Source organism: Anomaloglossus baeobatrachus, chromosome 6 (assembly GCF_048569485.1).
Source record: "Anomaloglossus baeobatrachus isolate aAnoBae1 chromosome 6, aAnoBae1.hap1, whole genome shotgun sequence".
In the NCBI taxonomy this organism is placed as follows: domain Eukaryota; kingdom Metazoa; phylum Chordata; class Amphibia; order Anura; family Aromobatidae; genus Anomaloglossus; species Anomaloglossus baeobatrachus.
In genome coordinates, this window is record NC_134358.1 from 97,420,281 (window position 1) to 97,440,342 (window position 20,062).

General features: G+C 41.4%; 1 protein-coding gene across 6 annotated transcripts in view; it reads right to left on the bottom strand.

Moving 5' to 3' along the window:
- The window catches only part of RALYL (RALY RNA binding protein like), a 952,779-nt gene that overhangs the window by 249,312 nt on the left and 683,405 nt on the right, over positions 1-20,062 (bottom strand). Inside the window, exon 1 of one of the 6 annotated variants that reach the window (XM_075353136.1) lies at positions 19,290-19,443. The exons of the other annotated variants lie outside the window; for them this stretch is intronic. Within the exon in view, the coding sequence (XP_075209251.1) occupies positions 19,290-19,320 (31 nt within the window). The 5' untranslated portion in view covers positions 19,321-19,443. Of the gene's footprint in view, positions 1-19,289; positions 19,444-20,062 lie in introns of those variants that run through there. 6 annotated transcript variants of the gene reach the window in all.

Consider the following 20,062-nt stretch of genomic DNA (forward strand, 5'->3'; position numbering starts at 1 on the left):
CTGAGATGTGACGGTGATCACAGTGTGTCCCAGCCGGTGTGACATTGAATGGTAACATAATAAATATGTGACAGTGAGTAATGACCGCAGGACTTTCTCTGTTCTAAAGATAAAATGCTACCTTCATTCACAAGCAAGAAGCTGAACTCCAAGACGTATCATTGACATTCCGAGCCTGCCAGTAAAATAGAAATGATGAAAATGATTATCCAGCAGAGTGGAAAGCATCCGGAAATATCAATGTTCAGGCCAATCTTCTTATGGCAATACAAAATATCTCCAAATCCTTCATGTTCAGGGTCTTATCTGTGGATAAACATCGGGGACAGCACATAGAAAGCTTTCAGCACGACATACATGCCACTTACACTATTCAATTTCTGCATGTAAAGATTGCAAAAGTGTGAATTTTAGATGAACTTTGATATTGCTGTCAGTAGGATGGAATAATAAGACATCGGGTGCAGTGTAGCGATGTCCTAATTCTACACTTTAGTTTGCGCCATTCATGGAAGACATTTATAAGAGCTAAAAACTTTTTACAGACTTGAATTGTTCTGTTCTACTCAATATTCACCGTGTGCAGAATTATTAGACAAGTTGAATTTTAGAGTATTTTTTTTTTATTATTGATCCACAACTATGTTCTCAATCCACCCAAAAGACACAAATTTAAAAGCTTAATATTTTTGGAAGTTGGAGTGGTTTTTTTTTTTAGATTTGGCTACCTTAGGAGGATATCCGTTTGTGCAGGTAACTATTACTGTGCAGAATTATTAGGCAACTTAATAAAAACCAAATATATTTCCATCTCACTTGTTTATTATCACCAGGTAAACCAATAGAACTACACGAAATTTAGAAATAAACATTTCTGAACTGCAAGACCAAAACCAAAAAAAATTAGTGACCAATATAGCCACCTTTCTTTATGATGACACTCAACAGCCTACCATCCATAGATTCTGTTTATGATCAACATTGTGTGCAGCAGCCACCACAGCCTCCAGACACTGTTCCGAGAGGTGTACAGTTTTCCCTTCCTGTAGATCTCACATTTTATGAGGGACCACAGGTTCTCTATGGGGTTCAGATCAGGTGAACAAGGGGGCCATATCATTATTTTTTCATCTTTTAGACCTTTACTGGCCAGCCATGCTGTGGAGTAGTTGGATGCCTGTGATGGAGCCTTGTCCTGCATGAAAATCATGTTTTTCTTGAACGATACTGACTTCTTCCTGTACTACCGCTTGAAGAAGTTGTCTTCCAGAAACTGGCAGTAGGTCTGGGAGTTGAGCTTCACTCCATCCTCAACCCGAAAAGGTCCCGAAAATCTTTGATGATACCAGCCCATACCTGTACCCCACCTCCACCTTGCTGTTTTCTGAGCTGAAGTGGAGCTCTCTGCCCTTTACTGATCAGCCCCTGGCCCATCCATCTGGCCTATCAAGAGTCACTCTCATTTCATCAGTCCATAAAACCTTTGAAAAATTAGTCTTAAGATATTTCTTGGCCCAGTCTTGATGTTTTATCTTATGTTTCTTGTTCAAAGGTGGTCGTTTTTCAGCCTTCCTTACCTTGGTCATGTCCCTGAGTATGGCACGTCCCTGAGTATGCTTTTTGATACTCTAGTAACATTGCAGCTCTGAAATATGGCCAAGCTGGTGGCAAATGGCATCTTGGCAGCTTCACGCTTGATTTTCCTCAATTCATGGGCAGTTATTTTGCGCCTTCTTTGCCCAACACGCTTCTTGCGACCCTGTTGGCTATTTGCCATGAAACGCTTGATTGTTCGGTGATCACGCTTCAAAAGTTTGCCAATTTCAAGACTGCTGCATCCCTCTGCAAGACATCTCACAATTTTGGACTTTTCAGAGCCCGTCAAATCTCTCTTCTGACTCATTTAACCAAAGGAATGGAAGTTGCCTAATAATTAAGCACACCTATAGGGTGTTGATGTCATATCATATATAAGATCATCTGAGCACAGGAACATTCTTATTAAACACATCCACTTGTTGAAATTATTATTATTATTATTATTATTATTATTATTCCAAGATCTATTGATTAAAATTAAGTTTGGTAAAAAAAAACTTTTAGTCCATGAATTGAAGAAAAACTCTGGCACTGCAGAATATACGTTTTTGAATGAAAATTCTTTAACAACTAAGCTTTCTCTCTCTGTTGCTTATTTACAGTATATACACTGATGAGCAAAAGGGTAACAATGTTCTGGCCTTTTGCCTTTCAGGCTCCACATCTCACCTTCCACTACAGCTTTGAGCGTGAGACTACCTTTATTTTATAGACAATCATCTTGGCTATCTCGTATAGAAATTTGACTTGCAATTATTTAGTATATGGTTAGTTATGCAGATTCTTGTCTTGTCACTGCATGGTTACGTTTTTCCTCCTGGTGGTGGAATTTTATTTTTCGCATATACTATAAATTACAACCTGTTCTCACATTCCCTAATAGCTCAGTGTTTTATTGGATCGAATCCCAAGTGAAAGTTCACTGGTTCATATTGGGGAGTGCCATGAAGAAGAAGAGAAAGAGCATTATCTAGCTCGTCGATAGCGGTCTATCAGCCAAGAAACTTGCCAAACTGCAACATGTGAGTGCCATGATAGTTGGAAGAATACAAAATGAAGTCCATCCATCCATTCAAAAGCCCAAGAGGTGGACCTGATAAAAGGTCCTGGCAAAAAATCGGAGTCAACAAATCAGCTCATCACAAGGTCTATGGGTTCTGGTGCAACAAACATTGCAATGGAGGTGGCTCGTATGCTTTGTAATTGTGAGAGCACAGACGTGTGACGCATGTTATACAAGTCTAGAATGGTGGCATGAAAAATGGTAAAGAAGCCTCAACTTCAATATTGTCATAAGAGTCGGCTCAAGTTTGTGAAAAAGTATGAAAAGTGGACCATATAAGATTGGAAACAAGTGATTTGGAGCAAAATAACCAAGAGAAGAATGAAATGTCAGACACAGCTTTGCTGCATCTGTACTATTCAGTTTGTATGATGCTTCATACAGGGTTTTCTTCAGTTACCAATGCAAGGAATGACATGACTTAGGAAAGTCTGACTGACAGCTTCACTGTAATGAACCATCCCAAAAACCCACAGTTACCCCTTCTTAACCTAAAATAAGACACTCTGCGTGACATTGGATGTAAAAGGCCACAGCAGCCCCGCTCTTTGTGCAATCCACCGACTTCAAATACCCCCCTCCTTTCCGTCGACTGCTGCGACAAGGTCAATCCTCTCCTCTTCTCCATGTCAATCTCCAGAGGATCCTAAAATTAGGGCGGGAGGGCGGGACGATTCCGGATGCCTGCCAGGTAAAGAATGACTGCCCCCTTCCCACAGTTCTGCCCTATATATCCCTCCCACCACTCCCTGCCCACTCACATGGTACCATAGCCCCCATAGCTCCACCCCATACCTTCCCCCACAAAAGCACTACACCTTAACCCTTCACTAACCCTCAGGCCTAGCATTCCTCCTCAGTCATGTGCGCCCTCCCTGTAGCCCCTTTGGGGCAGGCGTCCGGGCTTTTCTTTAGTATAAGCTGCTGCATCCCTAATACAATACATGTTTTTAGTATCTCCTGTTTGGGATTGTAAAGTAATATCACATTTATAGTGCCTTGAATACTGTAAGTATTCTTACCCTGTTAACTTTGCCACATTTTTTCAAAGGTACACCCACAAACTTGTATTGTATTGGGATTTTATGTAATTTACCAACACTAAGTAGCAGGTTTTTGTAAAATGTAAAGGAAACAATACATGGTTTTCTAAATATTTTAAGAATATATATTTGAAAATTGTGATGTGCACTTTTATTCAGCCCCCTTGAGTCAATACTTTGTAGGGCCACCTTTCGCTGTAATAACTGCTTTGAGTGTTTTGCGGTATGTCTTTACCAGCTTTGCACATCTAGAGGCTGACATTTTTGCCCATTGTTCTTTGAAAATATCTCTAACTCAGTGAGATTGAATGGAGGCGTCTGAACAGCGATTTTCAAGTCTTAGCACAGATTCTCAACAGGATTGAGGTCTGGACTGTGACTGGGCCATTCACACAAAAGAATATGCTTTAATGCAAACCATCCCTTGTAGCTCTGGCAATATGTTTATGATCATTGTCCTACTGGAAAGTGAACCTACTCTCCAGTCTTAAGCCTTTTGCAACATCTATCAGGATTTCCACCAGGGTTGTCCTTTATTTAGCTACATTAATCTTCTTATTCATTCTACCAACTTCCCTGTCTCTGCTGAAGAAAAGTCTCCCCACAGCATTAGGCTGCCACCATCATGTTCGACGGTGGGGATGGTGTTTCAGAGTGATGTGCCGAGTTAATTTTATGCCACCATAGCGTTTGGCATTTAGCCCAACAAGTTCCAATTTGGTCTTATTCTTCTACATCCTAGTTGTGTCCCCTAGATGGCTTTTTGCAAACTGAAAACTGATCTTATTATGGCTTACTTTTAAAAATGGCTTATTTTTCTTGACTCTTTTCCATAAAGACCAGATTTGTGCAGTATATGACTAATAGTGTCCTATGGAGTCTTCCACCTTAGCTGTGCATCTCTGCAGTTCCTCTTGGATGCTTCTCTAATTAGTGCTCTTCTTTTTTGAGATATCCGTTTAGGTAAACGGCCATGTCTTGGTAGGTTTGCCGATGTGGTATACTCCTTCCATTTTTGGATGATGGATTGAACAGTGCTCTGTGAGATGTGTAGTGTTTGACATTTTTTATAACCTAACCCTGCTTTACGCTTTTCCACAACTTTATCCCTGACCTGTATGGTATGTTCCTTGGTTTTCATGATGGTGTTTGATCCCTACTGGTCCCAAACCAATCTATGAAGCCTTTACAGAACATCTGTGGTTATACTGAGAATAAATTACACACAGATGGACTCAATTTACTAATTGGGTGATGTCTGGAGGCAATTGGTCACTCAGGATTTTATTTAGGGGCCTAAGACAACATGGGGCTGAATATAAATGTACATCACAATTTTCAGATTTATATTTTTAAAATATTTAGAAAACCATGTATCATTTCCTTTACACTTCACACATTCTTGCTACTTAATGTTGTTATATCACATAAAATCCCAAGTAAAATACATTTAAATTTGTGAGTGTAATATGAAAAAATGTGAAACAATTTACGGGGCATGAATACTTTTTCAAATCATTGCATATACTAGTGAATGCAATAAGCAAGAATGTATAGTAAGAGCAAAAGAATAGAAAGATTGCAAAAGAAAAGAAATTAGGCATGGAGCCTGTGAGACCATACTGGAATTACTATTCATCCTGCATATGCTTTATTTCTAACTAATTCTGTCTACTTTTATCTAATAAGCATCTCTGATCCTTTTATCATTCTGTCATTAAAGCCATCAGTATTCATCTATGCAACAGCAATCAATGAATTCAATCACCAAGAAACAGGGAGAAGATAAAGGTGCAACTGAGTGTGACAACGCTCCAATATTTAATAGAAACAAGACGTTTCATGGTGTCAGCAATACTTGCTGCAATAGGGAAAATAACATATCTGCAGACTTGTCTATACATGAAGGGAAAAAATGTTGGGACCATTACTTAAGTGGGCTTTACACGCTACAATTTATCTAACGATGTGTCAGCGGGGTCACGTCATAAGTGACGCACATCCGGCATCGTTAGTTACATTGTAGCGTGTGACAGCTACGTGCGATTGAACATTAAAATGTTGATCGCATGCACGTCGTTCAATTGCTAAAAATTGAACGTCAGGTTGTTCAATGTTCCCGAGGCAGCACACATCGCTCCGTGTGACACCCTGGGAACGATGAACTGCAGCTTACCTGCGTCCCATGGCTCCCGCCAGCAATGCGGAAGGAAGGAGGTGGGCGGGATGTTTACGTCCCGCTCATCTCCGCCCCTCCGCTTCTATTGGCCAGCTGCCGCGTGACGTCGCGGTGACGACGAACGTCCCTCCCACTCCAGGAACTGGATGTTCGCAGCCCACATCGAGGTCGTATGGACGGGTAAGTACGTGTGACGGGAAATAATCGTTTGTGCGACACGGTCAACAAATTGAACGTGCCGCACATAGGATGGAGGCGGGTCACATCGCATACGATATCGTATGCGAAATTGTAAGGTGTAAAGCAGCCTTTAGGAGCATGCTTCTTAGTGGCTTCTAGCTCATGAAAGGATCCACTAAACAGGGGACCCCTCTATGATGTTTGTTCACAACAACAACATTTAGCCAGTGATCTAAATTTTAGTTCATATTGACCATTCCGCAGGACAGGTGGTAACTGCTTTTACAATTTCGGCTCTGACCGGTCACCTGTTCAATAGGGCAGCGTTTAAAAAGGTTTTCTGGGCCTTTTGATATTGATCATGAATGCTTAGGACAGATCCATGAGGATCAACGACCCATCGCCCCCATCAATCAGCCAGAGGTCAACAATGTATGGATCTGGAACAGAATAGCTGTGTGCACTGTGAAGTGGCTGCTGACAAAATCTGCAGCTCATCTCCTCTTCAATTACTCTCCAACTTTGTTCCTTGTGTAAGGGAACAGCTGATCTGAGGAGGTGATAGGCATTTAACCAAGACTGATCTGATATTGATGACCTAACCTGAAGATAAGTCATTCATATTTTAAGATTGCAAATCCCCTTTAAAGGAAATCTGTCAGCAGGTTTTTAAAACACAGAATTGAAAAATGTGTCATTTATCACGCTGTGAGCTGATTATTTGCACTGATGGTTTTATCTTTAGGAGATTACGATTACCATATCAAATGTGCACTCCTCTAGCAGTCCAATTCCACCCCCTGCTGTGATAAGCAACTCACTGGCAATAGACTATGTACCTAAGGAACCTAGTGTGGGCGGGGTTAGCTTTCTCAGCTCTGCTCTTTTTGGCAACTCAGAGGAGGTAGTAGCAATAGCAGGGACTACAACTTAACATTTAATTATAAATATTAAAATAGTATTAAAGTGCAGTGCATAATACAAACAACAGGGTGCCAAAAAAAACCAACAAGGAACAATCTCACCCAATCTTTCTCACAGGCAAGGAAAGGCACCAATCAGATAGGAGAGGAAACACGGGCTGAAATAACCAGGGTCAGCAGTCGGCTAGTTATGTAAAAGTCCCTGTCATGCCCCGTAATAACTTCCGCCCTGACAAGGGCAGTGCCCTAGCAAGCTGTCTTTTTTTTTTATGAGATTGCGGGGCAGACAGCTTACTAGGGCGCTGCCCCAAACACCCTGTTGTTTGTATTATGCACTGCACTTTAATACTATTTTAATATTTATAATTAAATGTTAAGTTTTAGTCCCTGCTATTGCTATTGGTTCCTCTAGGACTATTGGGCGCTATCTTTCTGCTTGCAGATAGCTTACCTCAGAGGAGGTAGCAAAAACTTGGTTCCCTTTAAGCAGGTAAGCTGCCACTCCATTTTCAGTTCCAGAAAATCTAATATATAAAGCTGAATGTGTGTGTGTATGTGTGTGTGTGTGTGTGTGTGTGTGTGTGTGTGTGTGTGTGTGTGTGTGTGTGTGTGTGTGTGTGTGTGTGTGTGTGTATGTCCGGGATTGGCATCCACACCGTCGCAGCTACAGCCACAACATTTTGCACACTCACACTTCTGGACCCCGAGAGCATCATAGGCTATTTTTCGAGGGGAAATTTTAACCCCGCTCTTTACAGTTATTCGCCAAAAAACATGCCTCCATTAAAGCGAATGGAGCTGGGAGCCACAGTGCAGCCAGAACTTCAGAAGAATGCGCAGCCACACCCTTATATGGAATGTTGGCATGTCACAATGCAGCCAGGGAAAAAGGCAAACACAGACAGGGAAAGAGACAGACACAGACAGGGTAAGAAACAGACATAGACAGGGTAAGAGACAGACACAAAGAGACAGACAAAGACAGACTGAAAGGGAAAGAGACTGACAGGGAAAGAGACAGACAGGGAAAGAGACAGACAGGGAAAGAGACAGACAGGTTAAGAGACAGAGACAGACACAGGAAAAGAGACAGACACAGGGAAAGAGACAGACACATGGAAATAGACAGACAGGGAAAGAGACAGACAGGTTAAGAGACAGAGACAGACACAGGGAAAGAGACAGACACAGGGAAAGAGACAGACACATGGAAATAGACAGACAGGGAAAGAGAGAGACAGGGAAAAAGACAGACAGGGAAAGAGAGAGACAGAGACAGACAGCGAAAGAGACAGACAGGGAAAGAGACAGACAGGGAAAGTGACAGAGATAGACAGACAAGGAAAGAGATAAATAGACAGACAGACAGGGAAAGAGATTGAGACAGACGGAGAAAGAGACAGATAAAGATAGAGAGACAGAGAGATATATACAGAGGGGGAAACAGACAGAGAGTTGGAGAGAAACAGAGAGACACTTACTATCACGGGCGTTAATACATTCTATTTATACATTCTATCTAGGGAATGTTAATACATTCTATTTTGTTAACATCAGTTATTAACCTGGGCGAAGCCGGGTAGTACAGCTAGTATTATATATACTGGGTATTTTCTTAGAGAAGACCTCCCCTTTGACTTTTAAGGCAATTTTGGTTGGTATTCCCAAAACAGTTTCACTGTATAAAACAGATTTTCTACTTGTTCTTATAATTCACTTCGAGTTTTGAAGGAACTTTCCCAATACTAAAATGTATATGGAGTATAAAATAAATTGAACTGAAAATGTGGCGCTTAAGCAACTGGAAACTTTTGACAACTGAACAAAAAAAATTCAAGCCTAAAAATTGCTCTTCTACTTTTTACCCCAAATTGTAGACTTTTTACCACAAATTCTTACCACATGAGAAGACAGCCTCCTCATCAAATAGGGAAGGTGTTTCAGCTTTTCTTGGTGGGTAAGGGCAACTGAAGCTAAGACTAGTTTAATAGTACGTACTCCACTATTCCATTTTGGGATTTATGCAGTTTTGGTGGCATCATCTTAGAAGGACCATACATAAAAGTGTTTGGATAGTGAGAAATATCTCATCTCAAAAATTGCTAATTAGCTTTAGTAAAAACAATATTTTATGTTGATGCCTTTGGCGCTGAAACACAAATGCAATTTATTATCCAAGAGAAAATGTATATTCATATCACATGGTATATCAATCAATCAGGAGGGACTGTATAAAAGCAGAGGCAGAGAATGCAGCAACCATTTTGTGGGGAATCTGGAGGTCGTCACAGCTCAGTCATAACGATAGGGAGTAAAAGCTATAAAACACTGAATGAGTGTGTAACATAAGATTAATGTGTGAGGAATAAAGGATAGGACAAATTTACTCATAAAGAGAAAGATATGAGAGTCTTCATGTCATACATGTCTTTTCAAGGAATAGAGATTTTCAATTCACAGAGAATCTGTAACATTGTCACCAAGGTCATCCCAGCCATTCTGATATATCTATTGGTAAATATTTTATATCCAATGAAATCACAATTTTGGAGCATACAAAGGTGCTTTTTTAGAATTCTTTCTTTCCACTACTATTCCTCCAGCAAGTAAATGTCAACTAGCCATTATAATTCCCCCTTGTCAATGTAAGGTGTATGTCCCATTAATTTATTTACTATTTTATCTAGTGATTTGCAGAAGGAATAATGATGGAATGGTAGAAAGCATTTTAGGAAACACATTTTTAACACTTTTTTTATGGTGAGAACATCTATTTTATTACACATGCCAACAAATCGACAGACCTTTTTTTACGCTCCCTAGCCACAGTGTGCACTTGGTCCCACAAAACAATAGTGACCTTTTACAAGTGGTTTAACTAAGTTTACCCCATTCCAATGCCAACTACAATGATACTCTTATACGGGTATGTGCACACAATCAGGACCTGCTGTGTCCTGGATGCAGCGGGTCCTGACCTGTGGGGCCTCGAGTCTCCTCCACGGGAGACTGCAGCAGCTTGTGCCCATGATCAAGGTTCGGGGTGCCACAGTCTCTCGCTGTGTTCTCCTTGCAGAGAACACTTGTGACTCCACAGCAAAGAATTGACATGCTTGTGACTCGGAGAGCCGCACTGCAGGTCAGTTTACGCTGCAGGCAGTACACGCACGGTGGGCATGGGATTTCTATAAATCCCAGCCATTGTGTTTGTACTGTACAACGCAGCGTTTTGGACAAGCTGAAACATGCTGTGTCTAAAACGCGGTGAACCGTGATCGTGGGCATGCATTCTAAGGGTGCTAATCAATCTGTCATCTCTTGCCGTAGATGGATGTCTCTTCTCTGACCACCACTGGATGGATATTCCCTTCTTTGTCTTATGGTAAATACAGATTTGTTAATAAGTATTATACACAAAATATTTTAGGTACACTAGTCATCCATCATATGATATGATTCTATAACAGAGGATTTCTAAAATATATTTATGCTTAGTGCATTACATTTACAGTCCGATAAAACAGCATGCCAGCAATTTTTTTTTGCACATATAATGATAACTCATCAGTAATATTTTATCAGAGAGAACTTGCTTGTTCCCAGCTCAGTGGTATTCATACATTTCCACTCTTTCATTATGAGCAGCAATGTTATCTGACCTCCGGTCTGACCATTAGTCCAGTACATGGTCTTTAATGTGCACAAAACTTCAATCTATCACTTTCTGTGAACTAAAATAACCAGCTATCAAATCCCTCTTGGTAGTTTCTAGATCCCTCTTCCTCCCACCAAGCAAAGCTCTCCAGGATCTGCTGTAGGTAAGTCAACACAATAATTAGTTGTAGTTCTCAAAATCTTCTGAATCATACTGACTATCTCTAAACTCTATTAATCAATGCTAAGTGCAGAGAAACCAATTCATTTATGTGATATGCAGCTTTGCAATGATTCTGCTGCCTCCAGCTTGTGAGAGCTGACAGGAAGAAACCTATTACAAGCAGGAGGCAGGGAGACAGGCTGAAGGTAAAACTTTTGGGTATAAGGCTACACCACACATCCATGTGAAATGTCCTTGTGCTGTCAAATATATTATAGAACAGCAAATAGATCGATTGAGTATGTCGTATTCTGATCCTCAAAATCAGATTAGAATAGGACACGCTCTGATTCTCACAGATCTCATACTCAAATCCATGATTATAATGGATGTGTAAATACATCCATTTTACTTTATGGGTCTTAGTGATGACCTATATAAATTGGTGTGAATGCAGCCTAAGGCTATGTGCGCACACTGCGTTTTTTTGACGCTGCGTTTTTGTGCGTTTTTGGCCTCTAAAAACGCACAAAAACGCACCTGCGTCGAAAAAACGTGGCAAAAAACGCACGCATTTTGCCGCGATTTGGTGCGTTTTTTTGCTGCGTTTTGCTGCGTTTTTGCTCACTGCGTCCTTATGTGTTTTTTATCAGTGAACAAAAAAAAAAAGGTCTGATGTCATTTCCTTCTTCAATGTGTTCTTCATTCTCCACTAGTGTATGCAGAAGAGCAGACAGCTGCAGAACTAGAAGGCTCAGCATACTCCATCCAATAGTGTATGCAGGAGAGCAGACAGCAGCTGCAGAACTACAAGGCTCCGCATGCTCCATCCAAGACTGTATGCTTGAGGGAGAGTCAGGGGGAGCAGACCTACAAGGCTCAGCATCCTCCATCCAATAGTGTATGCAGGAGAGCAGACAGCAGCTGTCGAACTACAAGGCTCAGCATCCTCCTTCCAGGACTGTATGCAGGATTTCTTTGCCCCCCCAAACAAAAAAAATGACGTGGTCTTCGCCATATTTTTGTATGCTAGCCGGGTACAGCAGGCAGGTTCGGGCTGCCCCCAACCCCCAGCTGCCTATTTGTACCCGGCTGGGAACCAAAAATATAGGGAAGCCCTTTTTTTTAAATTATTTCATGAATTTCATGAAATAATTTAAAAAAAAAATGACGTGAGCTTCGCCCAATTTTTGAGTCCAGCCGGGTACAACTAGGCAGCTGGGGATTGGAATCCACAGTGCAGGGTGCCCATGCTTTCTGGGCACCCCCGCTGTGAATTGCAGTCCCGCAGCCACCCCAGAAAATGGCGCTTTCATAGAAGCGCCATCTTCTGGCGCTGTATCCAACTCTTCCAGCTGCCCTGAAGCCGGGTGGCTCGCCGGGTAATAATGGGGTTAGGGCTAGCTGTATAGCTGGCCCTAAGCCCGAAATTCATGGTGTCACGCCAATATTAGACATGGCCACCATGAATTTCTAGTAAAGATAAAAAAAAAACACAACAACCAGAAAAATATTTTTATTAGAAATAAAACACAACACAATTAGTGACTCCATCTTTATTGAAATAAAGAACCCCCCTCCGCAGTAATCCTGGGTCAGGGTCCCGCGCCGTCCAATCCGGATCCAATATCATCTGATCAGTTTGCTGGAAGGCAAAGCGATCAGATGATGTGTCAGGATCAAGTGCCTGAATCCCATCACACATCAGCTGATTGTATAAAAGCCGGTTATACAATCAGCAGATGCATCGGTGCAAAAAAAAATAAAAAAAATAATACTCACTTATGTGCTGATTACCGGCAGCTCCTGCAGCGATGGGGCGGGAGTCTGATCCCGTCCGATCGCTGCAGCAGCTGCCGGTAATCAGTGATGAAGTCTCCTGACGCATCCGCTGATACCGGCCGGGCGCCCGCGTCACCGCGATACTTACGATCACCTGATGCGTCAGGTGACTGCATCAGGTTATCCATCGCCAGGTCCTGCATCCATTGGAGGTTTTCCGGCCGTCTGCACACAGCCGGAGCGGGGGTGGCGATACCGTGACAGGAGATGGGAGCGGGCATGGCACCGGGAGTCTGCAGACAGGTGAGTATAACTTTTTTTTTTTTTTCTACTGTTAACTTTTGTTTTCGCAGCCGCTTCCACCTCCCGCCCAGACATGGCGCCGCACGGCAGCATACATGCACAGGACGGGAGGTGGAAGCGACGGTGACGGTACCGGGAGGATTCACGCTTCTGTATATACTGACAGAAGGAATCCTCTTCCTGTACTTGTCACTTTACTACCCACCTCCTGCGTTTATAGCTGCGTTTTTGGTCTTAGAAACGCACCAAAACGCACCAAAACGCAGCTATTTACGTTTCTCATTGCGTCTTTCAACATCCCATTGAACTCAATGGATGAAAAGCGCAGTGAAAAACGCGGGAATAATTGACATGCTGCGTTTTTGTGGCACCACAAAAACGCAGCTGAAAAAAAACAGATGTGTGCGGACAGCAAAAATGAAAACTCATAGACTTTGCTGGGGAAGCAAAGTCCTGCAGTTTTGAGGCCAAAAACGCACCCGAAAAACGCGCAAAAACGCCGCGAAAAATGCACTGTGCGCACATAGCCTAAGGCTGGGAAAGCAGTTTCTTGTCACTGATTTTTCACTACATGTCCTTTCAAAGCATATAATTTCACTGTAAGGCTATGTGCGCACACTGCGTTTTTTTGACGCTGCGTTTTTGTGCGTTTTTGGCCGCTAAAAACGCACAAAAACGCACCTGCGTCGAAAAAACGCGGCAAAAAACGCACGCATTTTGCCGCGATTTGGTGCGTTTTTTGCTGCGTTTTGCTGCGTTTTTGCTCACTGCGTCCTTATGCGTTTTTTATCAGTGAACAAAAAAAAAAGGTCTGATGTCATTTCCTTCTTCAATGTGTTCTTCATCCTCCACTAGTGTATGCAGAAGAGCAGACAGCTGCAGAACTACAAGGCTCAGCATACTCCATCCAATAGTGTATGCAGGAGAGCAGACAGCAGCTGAAGAACTACAAGGCTCAGCATGCTCCATCCAGGACTGTATGCTTGAGGGAGAGTCAGGGGGAGCAGACCTACAAGGCTCAGCATCCTCCATCCAATAGTGTATGCAGGAGAGCAGACAGCAGCTGTCGAACTACAAGGCTCAGCATCCTCCTTCCAGGACTGTATGCAGGATTTCATTGCCCCCCCAAACAAAAAAAATGACGTGGGCTTCGCCATATTTTTGTATGCTAGCCGGGTACAGCAGGCAGGTACGGGCTGCCCCCAACCCCCAGCTGCCTATTTGTACCCGGCTGGGAACCAAAAATATAGGGAAGCCCTTTTTTTTAAATTATTTCATGAATTTCATGAAATAATTTTAAAAAAAATGACGTGAGCTTCGCCCAATTTTTGTGTCCAGCCAGGTACAACTAGGCAGCTGGGGATTGGAATCCACAGTGCAGGGTGCCCATGCTTTCTGGGCACCCCCGCTGTGAATTGCAGTCCCGCAGCCACCCCAGAAAATGGCGCTTTCATAGAAGCGCCATCTTCTGGCGCTGTATCCAACTCTTCCAGCTGCCCTGAAGCCGGGTGGCTCGCCGGGTAATAATGGGGTTAGGGCTAGCTGTATAGCTGGCCCTAAGCCCGAAATTCATGGTGTCACGCCAATATTAGACATGGCCACCATGAATTTCTAGTAAAGATAAAAAAAAAACACAACAACCAGAAAAATATTTTTATTAGAAATAAAACACAACACAATTAGTGACTCCATCTTTATTGAAATAAAGAACCCCCCTCCGCAGTAATCCTGGGTCAGGGTCCCGCGCCGTCCAATCCGGATCCAATATCATCTGATCGGTTTGCTGGAAGGCAAAGCGATCAGATGATGTGTCAGGTTCAAGTGCCTGAATCACATGACACATCCGCTGATTGTATAAAAGCCGATTATACAATCAGCTGATGCATCGGTGCAAAAAAAAAAAAAAAAAATAATACTCACTTATGTGCTGATTACCGGCAGCTCCTGCAGCGATGGGGCGGGAGTCTGATCCCGTCCGATCGCTGCAGCAGCTGCCGGTAATCAGGGATGAAGTCTCCTGACGCATCCGCTGATACCGGCCGAGCGCCCGCGTCACCGCGATACTTACGATCACTTGATGCGTCAGGTGACTGCATCAGGTGATCCATCGCCAGGTCCTGCATCCATCGGAGGTTTCCCGGCCGTCTGCACACAGCCGGAGCGGGGGTGGCGATACCATGAGAGGAGATGGGAGCGGGCATGGCACCGGGAGTCTGCAGACAGGTGAGTATAACTTTTTTTTTTTTTTTCTACTGTTAACTTTTGTTTTCGCAGCCGCTTCCACCTCCCGCCCAGACATGGCGCCGCATGGCAGCATACATGCACAGGACGGGAGGTGGAAGCAGCGGTGACGGTACCGGGAGGATTCACGCTTCTGTATATACTGACAGAAGGAATCCTCTTCCTGTACACGTCACTTTACTACCCACCTCCTGCGTTTAAAGCTGCGTTTTTGGTCTTAGAAACGCACCAAAACGCAGCTATTTGCGTTTCTCATTGCGTCTTTCAACATCCCATTGAACTCAATGGATGAAAAGCGCAGTGAAAAACGCGGGAATAATTGACATGCTGCGTTTTTGTGGCACCACAAAAACGCAGCTGAAAAAAAACAGATGTATGCGGACAGCAAAAATGAAAACTCATAGACTTTGCTGGGGAAGCAAAGTCCTGCAGTTTTGAGGCCAAAAACGCACCCGAAAAACGCGCAAAAACGCCGCAAAAAACGCACTGTGCGCACATAGCCTAATTAGATTATACGCCTTTGCAAAACTACAAGCATCATAGGAAATGTAGTCTGCATTAGGGTAAACATATCAGAAAGGAAGAAGGAATTAAAGGCGTGGTCCACTGCTCAGCATTAGTGGGCACATCGATGTAAAGCTCATAGGGAAGGCTTTTCTCAAATAACTTGTGCAGTAAATTCTGCCTCTGAGTGGTGCTATTGCGGTCTGCTCATCCCCATGGTGTAACCCCTGCGCTCCGTGATCTCTAAGATCCAGGTGATATCACATCAACTTCCAGTTGACCTGACATCACTGATGTGGGACCCAGTCTACCTGAGTGACTGGGCTGTGGGCGGAAATTAACCTCTTGTCATAGCCCAGCATCTCATGCATTCTCTCCTTTGCTGCAGAACGCCTCAGGCAGTAGTGATGCTGGGCTGTGACTAGCAGTGAAACTCTGCCCACAGCCCAGTCACTCACAGGGACTGGGGCCGGCCTCGGTGATGTCAGGTCAACTGGAAGTTGACATGACATCATCGGATCACATAGGTCATTGAACCCGAGGGTCACATGATAGGGATGAACGAACCGCAATAGCACCACTCAAAGGCTGAATTTACTACACAAGGTATTTGAGAAAAGCCTTCTCTATGAACTTTACATAGGTGTGGCTGAGTAGTAGACCACCTCTTTAATATGGCATAGAATCTAGAAATGGCACATTTAGTGAAACAGGTATACACATGACATACGTATGATCCTCTAAATTATTTTATCATACTATCCTATTGTTCCCTATATAAGAAACATATTGATAGTGTGCTGCTTTTTTAAAAAATATTTTGAAATAATACATATATTGATGAAGAAACATCAAGTGGCAGACAAATCTCACCATCAACGTTACAGAGAAGACTGCAAAAAGCAAGCCTTCATGGTCAAACTGCTACAAAGAAGCCACTACTGTGGTCTGAAAACAAGCAATGACTTGTTTGTTATTTGGATTTAGCAATCCAGAAGAATGGACATTAGATCAGTGTAAATCTGTATTTTGATGTAATGGGTCAAAAGTTGACTTTTTTTGTACTAACCATCAGAAAAGGTGAGCAGATGGTTTCTACGTGTGTGGTGCCAAGAATGAAACATGGAAGAGTGATGGTTGGGGGGAAATCTTTCTGGTGATACTATTGATGAATTATTCCATATTCAAGGCATGCTTGCCCAGCATGGCTACCATTGCGTTCTCCAACAATATGCCATCCGATCTGGTTTGTGCTTAGTGTGGTCATTATTTGTGCTGCAAGACAACAATTATCCAAAGAACAGCAACAGAAGGGAAGACATGGATGGAGTGCTTCGTCAGATAACATGGTCACCACAGTCAACCAACCTCAACCCACTTGAGATGGTTTGGGTGAGTTAGGCAACAGAGCTAAGGCTAATCAGACAATAAGGGGGTACATTGATTAATTTAATTTGTAACACACATTCCATTATGTTTGACAAGTGTTTTTTACTTCATTCTGTGTTTCTTTATGGTTTTGTTGCTTTCAGTCTGAGACTACAAATATGCACATTCCAATAAGAAAACCATTTATAAATAGGTGTGTCTAAACTTTTGACTTGTCCTATATATCATGTGTAGTTTAGAAATACAGACCTTGTGAAACAAACAAATACAAGTCCATAAAGTCTGACCATCAAGATCTTAGAGACCACCTTGATCAATGGACAATACTGGACAGTTTTAGCACTGTACGTGCTGATACCGAAATAGTGAAACCTCATCCATATACACAGTACACGATTCAGATAAATGATCACCTATAAAAGTCATTAATTGAGACAACAGCTTTACTGTGAGGACAGTCAGAGAGTGGAACAAGCGACCACGGGAGGTGGTGAGCTCTCCATCAATGGAAATCTTCAAGCAGAAGCTGGATAAACATATAGCTGGAAGGATTTAGGAAAGCCTGCACTCGCAGGGGGTTGGATCCAATGGCCCTTGAGGTCCTTTCCATCTTTGCCATTTTGTGATTCTATGATACTGTGCAATAGTCACAATACATGCTAAGATGTCACCAAGATGTCAAAGTGATGGTTGTAACTAAGCAAAAATATTACGAGACAAAGAGATCTCTCCTCAATTATAATAATAAGTAAGAATACTAATAATAATAATGTCAGAAACTATACATACAATGAAAAACAAAAATGATGTCCACGTCTACAGGGTGACCGTAAAGGAAAACATAAGAAAAAAATAAATAAATAAAATCTCACTGCGTTAGATCTCTCTGGCTGGAAATTAATGAGTTAACTTTCCGTCCTTTCCAAAACCCCAAAAAAACCCAAAAAGCCAAAAACAAAATTATATCACAAGGGTGAAAATGTGGCTCTTATACAGCTTTAAATTCTTTATTTCAATTACTCATACTATTATAAAAAAAACAACTATATATATATACATTGTATTGTCAGAACGCCAGGGGAAGAAAGTATTATAAAATATACTGCAGATATATATCAGAGGCAGGTGTACAGAAATAGCAATATCTATAATGCATCCACCCATATGTACAGCATCAGTGTTAATACCAAGCAAACAGTATAATGGATTAGAAGAATAGAAAGGTAACATAAATATATATATATATATATATATATATATGTATATATATATATATATATATATATATATATATATACACACACACATATATATATATACACATGTCTATAGATATATATGCAAATATACACATACATATTTATATATATAAAGTATATATAAGTACACACATATATATATATATGTGTTTTTTTATGTGTATATATATATATATATATATATATCTATCACACACATGCTTTATATATACAGAATATATATATATATACATATACATATATGTATATATATATATATATATATATATATATATGTGTGTATATATATATATATATATATATATATATATGTATATATATCCCCTATATATATATATATATATATATATATATATATATATATAATCTAAAAGTAAACCTATGTATAAATATTTATATATCTACTGTACATATAAATAATGCAGTAGTTTCAAATTTGTGGATTTAATGTAATTAAAAACTTCACTCTGCTGCACTGACGAGCTCAGCTCTGCTACATCCCTATGTACATGAAGCTGCATTATACATGTCCTCTCCTAGATGAGCAATATCTGAATCATTAAGATGGAAACAGCTGTAACCAGATGAATATATTCCTCCTAACCGCTGAAACACACATCATGACTCAATAGGACGAGACCCTGCGAGTGTCGTGCCTGCAATTTGTGCACCCGGCTGTTAAAAGCAATTGGGTGGCATCCTAACGTGTCAATTAAAATCCGGATTAAACAGAGCACATTCGACTAAACTTACATTTTCTTTAGTCTTTTTGCTGATATAAAGCCGTTCATTTAGGAGAGTTTCCATAGTAACAATGAAACTATTTTCCCTAATTCATCGGATTCTGTCCCCCCTTTTCATTTTCTGAAAAATGCATCTAAGCCGAGCAAGTAATTCTCACCGATGAATGTCATTTATTGATTTATTTCTTACTCCACAAGAAAATAAGCAACCCAAGCCACGTCTCATCTTCTAAGTATTTTTAGAAAGAAAGAACATGTACTTACATCTCTGATTCCGGCGTTTACTCTTGTACATGGTCAATGAGGACGGATGCGACTTTTCGCCAATTAATTATTTCTATTTTATTCACGCGGCGACACAAAGGGAGCAGATTGTGCTTCTGCTTTGCAGAGAGACACTTGGCTCTGATGGGAGCTAACCAGCAATTTCACACTGTGAACATGGCAGAAACCATTCTGGAGAAATACAGGGGGAGCATTGGAAGGAGCTAATCATTTACGGGATGAAACGCGGATGTCAGATGCAATGGTTTACACTATATTACTAAGATTTGAATTTTATTTAGCCTGTATATTCCTAATAAATAACTATTATAGTTATCAGGTTATTAATAATGTTCCTAAGGGGCAGTTATCACTTTAGATGTTCCCTTTGTTAGAGGGTCTCTGGACAATAAAGAAGATTATCAAATTTCACTTCTGTAAGGACCGCCCCGCAACCGCAACGTGGCAGAAAGCGTTAAATTTCTCAACCCCCATTGATAATTAGGGTTATAAGTAACATTTACAAACTTTCTGCTATTTGTAATAAATCAATCCATCAAGAACGATGTAAATAACTCAATACAACTAATATAACAAGGGGATTATCCAAATTCAACACAAAAGGCCACTTACACTGATTATTGTAGTCTCAGATTTATTCAACCTCCTCACGACAAATATCCTTTACTTAGCAGAGTATTTTTCGCTCTGATGACCTGTAGCAAACATGAGGCATAGCCAGACTCAGCCCATTTCTCATGGGCTCTGGCCTC